The sequence below is a fragment of the Cricetulus griseus genome, chromosome 7 (assembly GCF_003668045.3).
Source record: "Cricetulus griseus strain 17A/GY chromosome 7, alternate assembly CriGri-PICRH-1.0, whole genome shotgun sequence".
Classification (NCBI taxonomy): domain Eukaryota; kingdom Metazoa; phylum Chordata; class Mammalia; order Rodentia; family Cricetidae; genus Cricetulus; species Cricetulus griseus.
In genome coordinates, this window is record NC_048600.1 from 115,654,175 (window position 1) to 115,666,740 (window position 12,566).

General features: G+C 53.2%; 1 protein-coding gene across 1 annotated transcript; it reads left to right on the forward strand.

Annotated features, from left to right (window-relative positions):
- Nucleotides 1-4,933: 4,933 nt before the first annotated feature.
- Nucleotides 4,934-12,487, forward strand: Fam171a2 (family with sequence similarity 171 member A2; the record flags this gene model as incomplete). The annotated part of the gene is given in 7 exon segments (XM_027427983.2): nt 4,934-5,206; nt 8,356-8,583; nt 8,821-8,913; nt 11,628-11,786; nt 11,870-12,049; nt 12,143-12,259; nt 12,361-12,487. Coding segments are annotated over 7 exon segments (1,022 nt in total), but the record flags the coding sequence as incomplete, so codon positions are not given.
- Nucleotides 12,488-12,566: the final 79 nt, after the last annotated feature.

Sequence of the window (12,566 nt, forward strand, 5' to 3'; positions counted from 1 at the left end):
GCCTTGGGGTCTGAGGATGGAGGGAGGAGTGAAGAGATGTTTGTGGGGACTAAGCAGTTTTATCAGAGTGAGTCTCTACCAACAAGGTGGCTTATGGCTGCTAGGGAGCAGACAGTAGGGTGGCAGGGGGGAGGTCCCCAGGGAGGAGTGGTGGAAGGGCCTCCCTCCCATGAGACCGAGTGGCAGTGAGATGGGGGTTAGGAGCACCAGGGAAGAAATGCTGGGTTCCTGGTAGGCAGTTTTGTATCTCTTTATCTTTCTCTTGAGACAAGCTTACTATGTAGCCCTGGCTGGCCTTGAACCCAGAGAGATCAATTTACTTCAACTTCCCAGGTACTAGAATTAAAGACATGAGCCATCATGCCTGACTCCCTGATGGGCTGCTTTAAGCTGTACGTTTTGCATGATTTTTGGAGGGACAAACCTCAAAATGGTCCAAGACTTGGGAAAATGACATTCCTGTCTCCCCCCCCCCCCTTTCTCAACAGAGACCTTTAAAGTGACGTTCTGGAAGAGGGCAGAAGAGAGCTGGCTGAGACCAGCTTGAGAAAAATGGTGTCTCACCAGGGAGGGGACAGCAGATGTTGCCTCCTGCAGTCACCCAGATGCCATGCCTTCTGAGGAAACAGGCCTTCTGCTAGGGAAGGGGATGAGGAGTAGAAGGCAGCTGTGGGGATTAGAGTTGCTAGGGCACAGAGGCCAGGCTATGTGCCAGAAATGTTTGGGGTGTTTTGCTTTGGTTTTCGAGACAGGGTTTCTCTAGTAGTGACTGTCCTAGAACTCACTCTGTAGACCAGGCTGGACTATAATTTAGAGATCCTCCTGCAACTGCCTCCTGAGTGCTGAGACTAAAGGTGTGCACCACCACTGCCCGGCTAGAAATGGTTTCTGAGCACATAACATGTGCTAGAACTATTCCAAAGCGGGCTGAGGGCTGAGCAATAAACAAGGCTATTCTCTATCCCATGGGACTTACATTCAAGAAGATGAACAAAATAAAAGTGCGGTCATTGGCATCCATGTCTGTGAATAAAAATAGTGGCAAGGGACCAGATTTGTAATCCCAGCTCTTCTGGAGCTAGAGACAGAAGGATCACAAGTTCACAGCCTGCCTAGGCTACAGAGTGAGTTCAGCCTGGGCAAGTTATTTTGAGATGATGTCTCAAAAAGTAATAATAATAATAATAATAATAATAATAATAATAATAATAATAATAATAATAATAAAATGAGAAGGAGAAGAAGAGGAGGAGGAAAAGGAGGAGGAGGAGTATATGGCTAGAGATATAGCTCTTAGGAAGGTGCTTACCTAGAATACAAGAAGCCCTCATTCAGCCCATGGCACTGTGTAAAGCACATGCAAGTTATACCAGAACTCATGGAGACAGTAGTATCAGAAGAGAGTCTGAGAGTTTAAGGCCAGCCCATGTTACATTAGACTCTGTCTCAAAAGAGGGGCTTTGAGTGTTTGCCTTTTCACAACGTACTACTCACCTCCATCTCTTTCTTTCTTATTTTCTTTTATTTTATGTGCATTGGTGTTTGCCCTGCATGTGTGTCTGTTTGAGGTGTCCAGTCCCTTGGAACTGGAGTTATAGACAGTTGTGGGGGCTGGAAATTGGAACACATGTCCTCTGGAAGAGCAGCCAGTACTCTTAACTACTAAAACATCTCTCCAGCCCCCTCTCCCATTCTTTCTTAATAAAGGTCACTATTTTGTTGTTGGTGTTTGTTTTTGTTTTTTGAAACAGGGTTTCTCTGTGTAGCTTTGCAGTCTGTCCTGACACTCACTCTGTAGGCCAAGCTGGCCTTGAATTCACAGAGATCCACCTGCCTCTGCCTCCCGAGTGCTGGGATTAAAGGCATGGCCACCACCTAGCCTCGCTATTTCTATAACATTAAATACAAATAATCCAGCACTCAGGAGGCAGAGGCAGATGGATCTCTGTGAATTGGGGGCTAGTCTGGTCTACAAAGAGAGTTCCAGGATAGCCAGAGCTGTTACAAAACAGGGGCTGGAGAGATGGCTCAGAGGTTAAGAGCACCGACTGCTCTTCCAGAGGTCCTGAGTTCAATTCCCAGCAACCACATGGTGGCTCAAAACCATCCATTATGAGATCTGGTGCCCTCTTCTGGTGTGCAGATATGCATGGAAGCAGAATGTATATACATAATAAATAAAATCTTAAAAAAGAATCACAAAACAAAAGGCAAGAAAAAGAAAGCTGGATTCAATGTGAGAGCAGATGCCTAATACCCTGAGTTTAACCAACAGTGCTGAGGGTAGGGAGAGTGATAAAGAGGAGGGGGGCTGTGGATGAGTAGAAGGGAAAGAAAGGAGAGGAAAGGAAATGGGAAGAGAAGAGAGAGGAGGGAAGGGGGGAGGAGAGAGGAAGGAGGGGAAGGGAGGAGAGGAGAGATTTTATGTGGGTGCTGGCAGAGTAGCTAGGGAAGGGTCTCTGACAGTTAAGCTAAGGAACAAATGAGTCACACTGCTGCATTGGGTAAAGTGTCCACAAGGTGCTGAGGTGGGACCAGTTCCTGCAAGGAGGGTGGTTGGGTTGCTGTGGCTGTGGCTGTGGCTGTGGCTGTGGCTGTGGCTGTGGCTGTGGCTGTGGCTGGCTGAGGAGGGTCCTGGGAAACAGGTCTGTCTGAGAGAGTCAGGGGTTGCAGGTGAGCAGACACACCTTGCAGCTGTGCCCTAGATTCGCCTCACAAAAGCCGATGCTCCATTGTACCCAGAGGGGTAAATGGTAAATTCCAAAAACAATGATTTGACATCCATGCATGGCGAGTTCCAGAACAGGTTTCTAGTTGGGTGACTGTGAATATTTAAGTAAAGATTAAGCTGTGATCATTGAACACCAGCCAGATTTCCTTTCAAGTCAGTCATTGCAACCAAATGCCCCAGACCACCCATTGTTTGTTTTGTTTTTTCGAGACAGGGTTTCTCTGTGACTTTGGAGTCTGTCCTGGAACTAGCTCTTGTAGACCAGGCTGCTCTTGAGCTCACAGAAATCCACCTGCCTCTGCCTCCTGAGTGCTGGGATTAAAGGTGTGCGCCACCACTGCCCAGCCCCAGACCACCTATCTTGATCCAGCAAAGCATTTTGGCATTTGTTCCTTACAGACAAGAGAAATGTGAGCTGGGTTGTAGTGGTTGGGATTTGGACCTGAATGATTCTGATAAAAGGGTGGCAGGGGTCCTCTCTGGGATGTCTCAGCTCCATCTCAAGCCTGGGCTGCCTGCAGATGGCAGAAGTTCCTTGAATGGAGGTAGCCGAAGCCTTGTGCGCTGCAGATGGCACCTGGCTGCGGTGGCAATGGTGGTGATACAATGGGTGAGAGAAACCGATTCAAGGCAGCCCTGACAGATTGGAAAGTTGGGCTGAGACCAACAAGATGAAATTCACCAAGGATGAGAGCTAAAGCCTGTTCTCAGGCTCCAAAAACATTGGTTACATAAGCACAGGCCTGAGGAATATGGTTAGATGGGAATTTCTATTAAAAAGGAGGAGATGCGTGCAATCCCATCTACTCCTGGCTAGCTACTCCAGTCTGAGGTGGGGTGTGGAATGGGGTCGTGAGTTCAAGGACAGCTTAGGCTGCATAGTGAGATACTACCAAAAGAGGAGGAAGAGAAAAACAGATGGAAGTGGGGGGAGGGGAAGGAAAAGAGTAAGAAAAAAGAGGAAGAGAGAGAGAAAGGGAGGGAGGGAAGGAGGACAGGGAAGACCTGGTGGCTTTGTCCCCTTAAGTAGAGAGGCTTAACCAGAGGGAAGCCTGCTGGGTCCTCTGGGGGCGGCCCTCCTTGTCATAGGTCTCCTGGGGGGAATAGGTTGTGCTGAGGGGGATCCAGTTTGTCATTCATGAAGCTGGAACCAATGGGATTCTCTATGGGAGAGAGATCTGCTCCTACCTCTCTGGCCAGGTGACTCCTCAAGAAGAAGGGGGTCCATTACTCAGGGAAGACAAGCCCCTCCTCTGACCAACAATAGCACCATTCATTACGCCCATGCTCCTGTCAGAACTGGCTGTGTAGACCAACCTGGCCTTGAACTCACAAAGATCTTCCTGCTCTGATTAAAAGTCGGTGGCACCCCGCCACCGCCCATCCCACCCCCCACATCTCAACCACCCTACTAGGTAGAAATGATTATAATTGTCATTTTAAAGGATAAATGAGACAGAACATGGCGGCTCGCATTTGAAATTCCAGCACTCCAGAAGCGGAGACAGGACGATCGCCATGAGTTCAAGGCCAGTCTGGGCTACCTAGTGAGTTTCAGATCATCCTGTCTTATTTATGTATTTATTTATTTATTTTAATTTTAACTTTTTTTTTTTTAAGGTTTTTCGAGACAGGGTTTCTCTGTAGCTTTGGAGGCTGTCCTGGAACTAGCTCTTTTAGACCAGGCTGGTCTCGAACTCACAGAGCTCCACCTGCCTCTGCCTCCCGAGTGCTGGGATTAAAGGCCACCACCGCCAGGCCATCCTGTTTTATTTAAAACAAAGAGCGAGCACCGGAAGGCTGTAAGGAACATGCCTTGCCTGGCTTGTTTCTGAATGGGAGACATGAGAGAGAAAGGAAGGCCAGACAGCACTACCAGTGCTGGAGAGCGAGCGCAGCCTCCTTAACACCCGGAGCTTTCCCAGTGGGAGAAGGGGATTCTCACTCTAGCCCTAGGAGTAAGCAATGGCTATTCTCCTACCGCCCCTTCCCCCAATTTTACACCACATCTCGAGAGCTCACGAACCCCAACCCGGGTAATTGCCCCCTAATCGCTGCGCTCCCTTGCTGTTTGGAGTCTTGGGTTGCTGGGTGGGGAGCTGCTGGGTGGGCTGCAGGCCGAGCGGGGCCGCGAGGGGGCGGTGCCCGCAGGCCCGCAGGCCCGCCGTGCCGGACGCCGACTGCAGGGGGCGCTGGCGGCCGCTCCGGGCGGAGACAATCGCGCCGAGCGGGCGCCGGAGCCGGAGCGGGAGCCGGAGCCCGAGCTGCACAGAGCGGTGCAGAGCTGGGCTGAGCGGGGCCGGCCGAGCGGGGCCGGGAGGCAGCGATGGACCGCTAGGGCCCGGCCGAGCCCCGCGATGCCGCCGCCCAGTGGCCCCGGCGTCCTCGCGCGCCTGCTGCCGCTGCTGGGGCTGCTGCTCGGCGGCGCCTCCCGGGCTCCCGGCAAGTCTCCACCGGAGCCCCCCAGCCCTCAGGGTGAGTCTCGGCCGCGAGGGGCGGCGATCGTGGGCCTGCGTCTGGTGATCGGCTGCCACCGCTGGCCCCCTCTTCAGGGTGCCAGTGACTTGGGGTGCATTCTGCTCCCAGGATGGGGGGAAGGCGACCCGGGATCGGTGCTTCTGGGAGGGAGGATGGGGGACAGTTTGCTGCGGGGGTCTTGGGGAGACACAATGGGGAGGGCGAGGGTCTCCAGGATCGGCGCCACCGCCTCCTCCGACTTGTTTTTCTCCCTCCTGGTCCGCGAGGCGCTGCAGCCAGAGCTATTGTCTGCGGAAGACACCCGCCCAGGGGCGGGCTGGGGCGGGCGCCCGCTCCGCAGCCCCCCGCGGGTCCCTAGCCGCGACCCAGGCTGGGTGGGGGCGCAGGCATCGGCTGCCACCCTGGGCCGGACGGGGGCTGGGAGCTTCGAGCTGGGCTGCAAGGGGGGAGGGGGAGTGGGTGAGGCTGTGGGCGGGATTGACTGCTCAAATGTGGTTTTCACCCAGGAGTCTGACAGCTTCCAGCCAGCCCCCCAGGTTTAGAATTTGGGGCGCATCAAATAAACACTGATCAGCTCATACAGGAGGGAGGGGCTTCAGTAGGAAGGGGGCTGAGGAAAGGGGGTAATTGTGATTCCCAGCTTAAGGCACATGGCAGGGCTGTGGTCGCGGAGCCATGCTGAGCTGGCTGCCTGACTGGAGGCAGTACCAGCTGAGAGGGCAGGTGTCTGGGTCCTTCCTTGTCCAGCCCGTCCCTTGCCACCGCTCCGCTCTGCCAGCTTCCAGATCTCCTCCTCTTCATTCTACTTCTCTCCCCCAAAGGAGGAGACCCTGACCCTCTTAAAGCCTAACCTGGCTCCGATGGGTGTGTGAGGTGGGGGTAGGGCCGGCCTCTGCGGTGGGAGCTGGAGACCCTGACTCCACAGCTCACTCCTGTGTACTCTGGGCCTCCATCCTTCCCATCCCTGCCTTCTTCTCCCACCTTTCAGGTTCCTGCGCCACCACCCCACTTACTGGTATTCCTTCCCCTGCCTGTGGCTCCATCCTGAAACAGTGTTTTTCGTTCCTTAACTACCCCCCCCCACGCCGCCGCGCCACACACACCAGAAGCTAGCAGGAAAGGCGGGGGGGGGGCGGAAGGGTCTGGTTGAGGGAAGTAGGGTCCGGATGAAGGGAGGAGGTCGGATTTCCTCCTGGAATGAGGCAGGGCTAAAGTGGAGAGATGCAGATACCGTATGGAATGTCAGGCTTTGAGGGTAGGGAGGGATTTCCCTGTGCCTCAGTCTCCCCTGATTTCCCAGAGAAGAGGCCCAAGCGTCTTTGGAAGCTCCGCCCACAAGACTCTGCACCCCAGGGGAGGGAGGGCCCAGGGAATTAGCTGGAATAGAGCCAGGATGGGGGCTCTCTCAGGCAGCTGGCTGGGAGCCCAGGCTGTGGGGAAGAGGGGAAAATACTAGACACCTGCCCCACCTCCCAGTTTGGCACCGATGCTCCTCAGGCCTTACCTGCCCACCTCTGTGTTGTTTCCCCAGGCCCTTCCCCTCCCCATGCCCAAAGGCTTCCCTCAAGTGACGAAATTTCAGACTCCTGGACCCACTCTTCCCAGCTGCTCTCTCCAGCTGTTCCCAGCCTAGGATAGGACTGGGAGCAGTCAGGCCATTTTAGCTTCTCAGAATTCCTGCTGGGGCAGGAGACTGCCACTCCTTGGAGAACCAGAGTGGGAGTGGGCAGAGTGGGTGCCCCACCCTGAAGAGCTAGACTCTGGCCTAGCCTGGAGAGGGAGGTGGGCTCTGGGAACAGCTGGATGGGATGTCAGGGACAGGCGTGGCGTCCTGCATTGGAAGCCTGAGATGAGACACCTGTCACTGTTGAGTGTCAGGGTCCATGAAAGGCCTTCTTGAAGTTCTGTGGCTGCACACACCACCTCCTCCCCCTTGCCCCTTCCGCCTTCTATTCAAGAACTCCTTCTCTACCCGGGATTTCCACCCAGCATCCAGTATATTCCCCACTTGCCTGCTGTGTTCATCTATGACCCTCGTTGGGAAGGCAGGCGTGGGGCACGGTCTGGAGGGAGAAGCTGCTGGAAAGGTTTAGTTAGCAGAGGCCGCCTGGGGAAATCCATGAGAGTAACTCAAGTGCTCATCACCCCATCCAAGCCCAGAGCACCTCCTCACTTTCAGGCCCAGTATGGCCAGGTTATCCTGGAGGTGGGGGTCACAGATAGCCTGGGAATCTGGAAGTCTTATGCTTCCTCCCTAGTTCCCTCCATACAATTTTCCCTTGGGCCTGGGTCTGCTTCCCACGCAGCCCTTCCTCACCAGGGCCCCAGATCCCTTGCTTGATCTCCTGGGAGGAATGAGGGTGTTGCCATGGTGATTGACTGTAGCTGACCAGCCATAGATTTGAAGGGAGGGATCAAGATACTTGTTTGGGCTTAGGAGCTGGGGAAGATCCCTAAACTTGAAGGGAAACAGATTTTTGGAAAGGATCCTGGAGAGAGTGATAGGGATGACCTAAGACAGCTTAGAATCTTGATTATTTTTTTTTCTTTCTTGAGAACTCAAATAGGACCCAGCTCCTGTCCTTCCAAGTTACCTGATCTTGACCTGAAGCTCCTTATTGTCCCCTGCCTGATTCTCTCCCTTTCTTCTCTCCATAGACACTGGCCAAGTGGCTAAAAACTTATATTCTAGAAGTAGACTGCTAGGCTTGGAGCTCAGATTTCTCACTTAACTATAGTGCAAAAACTTACACTTTCTGAGCCTCAATGTCTTTTATCTGCAAAATGGACTGAGGGCATATTTTAGCAAATATAGCAAATCTTTGGCTGTAAGATAGAGTCTTATTTCGGAAACCAGTAAGAATGGGAAAGAAAAATGCTGTCAACTGTAATGATGACATCACTCATCCCAGACACCGCCTGGGCTCAGAAATGTGAAAGTGTGCCTGGGTTAGAGCTGGTGAAAAGGAACTAACACTCCCTCCCCCTCGGACTTCTGGCTGTGGCAGAGAGCACAGCTCACCGATAGAAGTCCCTGCAGAGGGCCTGGATTTGATCCCCAGCACCGTGCTGCAGTCAGCCCCAAAACCTCTGTCCCCCAACGTCCCCTCTTCTCATCCTCTCTCCCTTCACCCATCTTCCCACAGAGATCCTGATCAAGGTACAGGTATACGTGAGCGGAGAGCTGGTGCCCCTGGCCCGGGCCTCAGTAGACGTGTTTGGGAACCGCACTCTGCTGGCCGCTGGTACCACGGACTCGGAGGGCGTGGCCACACTACCCCTCAGTTACCGCCTGGGCACCTGGGTGTTGGTCACTGCTGCCCGCCCGGGTTTCCTCACCAACTCCGTGCCGTGGCGTGTTGACAAGCTGCCGCGTGAGTGGAGTGCGGGGGGGGGGGGCAGGTGGAGGGGGTGGGGATGGGACAGCAGCTGACCCACCACCAGCCCCTTCCCAAAATAGTCCTTGGGGGTGGCGGGGGCAGCTTCCCAGCAGCTGCTGCCTGGGCTGGGGCATTCAGAAGGGCCTGGGGAAGACGAAGCCACTGGGATGCAGATGATGGGGGCATCTAGGGAGTGCGACTTCTAGAGCTGACAGGCCACCCTTCTTGCAGTATATGCCTCCGTCAGCCTCTACCTGCTCCCAGAGCGGCCAGCCACCCTCATCCTTTATGAGGACCTTGTGCACATCCTCCTAGGCTCTCCAGGTAAGCTATACCCTGCAGTTCCGTCCATAGCCCCGCTCCCTTCCTTGATCTTGACCTGTATGCAGAGACCCTCTGCTTCTTCACACCGTAGCTGGTCATCCTTGGGCAAGTCACTTACCCTCTCTGAGCCATACTTTATGCATGTATAAGTTGTGGGAGGATAAATACTTACATCATCAAATTAAGGTTAAAAAAATTGCATCAAATGTGCTAAGAGAAGAAAAACAGGTGTTCAATAAATATTTATAGTTTATTTGGGGCTTTTTGTGATTTCTATTCTCCTCTAATTCCCAGCTCCCTGACCTGTTATCTCTAGTGGAGCTACAAGTATTTCTCATGCACTTACCTGGTGCCTGACTGTCCTGAGGCCGTGAGGGCCTTCCACAGCAGCTGAACACCTACCCAGTGGCCTGGAGCAATCCTCAGTGTCCCTTGTCTTTATGCACAGGCCTTCAATCTCAGTTCATATTCTGGACCTGCTCTGTGCCGTGTGGATGGCCGGTGCTGGGACACAGGGGTGGGGGAGAACAGACCCACAGATCACATCATGGTCATAGGCAGTGGGAAGACAGACAGACACCCCTGCAAATCCCGGGGAAGTTACAGAGCAGGCAGACAGTGACAGACAGAAATGTCCCCTCGCCCTTGGGGAAAATCCAGTAAGGCTAATCAAAGGAGCAGCAGGCTGCAGGGCCTGGGAGAGGAAGGGGAGCCGAGGTGCCTGGCTGGAGAGAGAGTTAGGTGAGTTGGCAGGCAGAAGGGACAGTGAGGGCTCGGTGTACCTCTGGCAAGAACCACAGACCTGTACTGCAGTGGGTTTTGGAGTGGGAATCCTTGTCGGCAAATTGCTAGTCTGCCACCTTCGTCTCATTGACCCCATACCAGAGGCCTCCAAAGCCCCCAGGTTTTCTAAAAATGGTCTTTGTTTTCCCAGTGTTTCTGCCCTCTAGTGGCTTCCACAGCTCTCAGTGTGAATTGCAGAGCTCTTCAGAGAGCTGGCCATACTCTCCAGGACTCAGCAACCACCACCCCCTTGTAGCCCGTGACCCCTGGGTCTTTCTCCTGCATGTCCCTAAAAGCAATCCCACTTTCTTTCTCCCTTACCCTACAGAACTCCAGAGGGTGGGCCAGGCTCCCAGCATTTAGTAGTAAGGGATGGACTTGTATGGAGGGATGTTGGGGACAAGGCCAGGCTCCAGGATGATGGCCCTGTTGCTGAAGTTCTGGTTCCATTTCTGCATCTATAAAATGGAGTTGATACCTCAGGGGCTGTTAGGCTAATTAAGGGGGTTACTATGCAGAGCCTGCTTAGGACAGTATTCAGCATATTTTCAAGCTTAATAAATGTTACCTATGATCACACTGGATTGGAATTCTGTTTATATGTCTGCTCCCTCGGCCCCAAAACACACACACACACACACACACACACACACACACACACACACACACACACACTGTAAGCTAATGTGTGTATATCTACATGGAAATGATGTGGGGCTGAAGAGATGGCTCAGTGCTTAAGAGCACTTGGTACCGGCATGGTGCCTCACAAACTCCCTTGTCCCAGGAAATCTGACGCCCTCTTCTGGCCTATGAGAGCACTGCACACATGTAGTGCACACACATACAGACAAAATACTCATACACATAAAAATAAAGGAAAAATATTTACTGACTTTTTTCCTTCCTTTTTTTTTTTTTTTTTTTTTTTGGTTTTTCTAGCTGTCCTGAAGCTCACTCTGTAGATCACAGAACTCACAGAACTAACCTCGAACTCACAGAGATACACCTGCCTCTGCCTCCCAAGTGCTGGGATTAAAGGCGTGCGCCACCAATGCCCGGCCTGGGAAAAATAATTTAAATAGATAAAATTCCTCAGTTCCTCAGCCACACACTTAGCCACTTTTCTCTTTTTAATTTTTTGAGACAGTAGCTCAGAACTTTGCAGTTCAGTCTGGCCTAAGAGTCCTGCTGTCGACTCTCAAGTACTGACAGTACACGTGCCACCAGGCCAGGCTCATGAGCCATGTGTATCCAATGGGCACTAAATGGGCAGCACAGACAAGAAGGTCTTTCCATCAGGGCAGACGGTTCTAGAGGAAGTGTAAAGAGCAGTACATACTACTAAGTAGATTGTAAGAACGAAGGCAGGGGATTGATTGTCTCTTAATCAACTCCACACCCCAGGACCTAACTCAGTGCCTGCCACTCAGCTGATGCTGTGAGCTCAGGACATGACTCTCATTAATGTGTGTGTGTGCGTGTTGCGTGTGGGTATGGGGGGGGTGGTTGGTTGAGTGTTCTTCTGTGTACATGTGCATTCAGGAGCCCACGGAGGTCAGAAGAGGGTGCTGGGTCCCCTGGAACCACTTATAGGTGGTTATGAGCTTCCATGTAGGTGCTGGGAATGGAACCCAGGGTCTCTGCATGAGCAGTCAACCCTTTAAGTCACTGTGTCTTCTCTTCAGCCCCATGACCCTCATCAGTTTATAGGTTCATAAGGAAAGCGAGAAATTTGTGGAAGGTCCCATGGTCACCAGACATGGCGGTTTCAGGACCACATCCCTTTAAGTTGACAATCCATGGTTAACCATTTCTCTATCACCACCGTGGCCTTCTTGATTGGCCTAACCCAGCTGTTCCCTTTTTTTGGATGTCTGCATTCTGTTTTGGTCCTGGTCAGGCTACCATAGTGCCTGCTTTCCATCCAGGTGCCCGCTCCCAGCCCTGGGTGCAGTTCCAGCGCAGAGCTGCCCGGCTGCCTGTCAGCTCCACCTACAGCCAGCTTTGGGCTTCACTGACACCTGCCAGCACCCAGCAGGAAATGCGGGCTTTCCCTGCCTTCCTGGGCACAGAGGCCTCCAGCTCAGGTAGGCCTTGTACTTAATGTAGATGGCAGACTCCTTCCCTAGCTAGAGACTTAGCCATTAGTGCCAGTGTCCTTTTCCCTTAGGCAATGGCTCCTGGCTGGAGCTGATACCCCTGGCCGCTGTGAGTGTACACCTTCTAACGGGCAATGGGACAGAGGTGCCGCTCTCAGGCCCTATTCACCTGTCCCTGCCAGTGCCCTCAGAACCTCGTGCCCTGGCTGTGGGCACCAGCATTCCAGCCTGGAGATTTGACCCCAAGAGTGGTAAGTGAAAGGGCAGAGGTTGGGGAAGGGAGGTGGGCTTAGGTTAGAGGTGGCAGAGCACTGAGCTTGATGAACCCCTCTGACCTCTTCCAGGGCTGTGGGTACGAAATGGCACTGGTGTGATTCGGAAGGAAGGCCGCCAGCTCTACTGGACTTTTGTCTCCCCACAGCTGGGGTACTGGGTGGCTGCCATGGCCTCCCCTACATCTGGTGAGATTGGTTGGGCAGTGGGCAGTGGTGGGTGGGAAGGCTGGGAGAACTCAGGCCTTGTGGAAGATAGGAAGGGCATCCTAAGCCCTTGCCTGGCACAGGGCTGGTTACCATCACCTCAGGCATCCAAGACATTGGCACCTACCACACAATCTTCCTGCTGACCATCCTGGCCGCTCTAGCCCTGCTGGTTCTCATTCTGCTGTGTCTACTGATCTACTACTGCCGGTGAGTGCTCCTGGGATCCACCCCGCCTTCTTTCCCCGCATCCCTGCACTGGCGTCCCAAAGATACAGGAAGCACAATT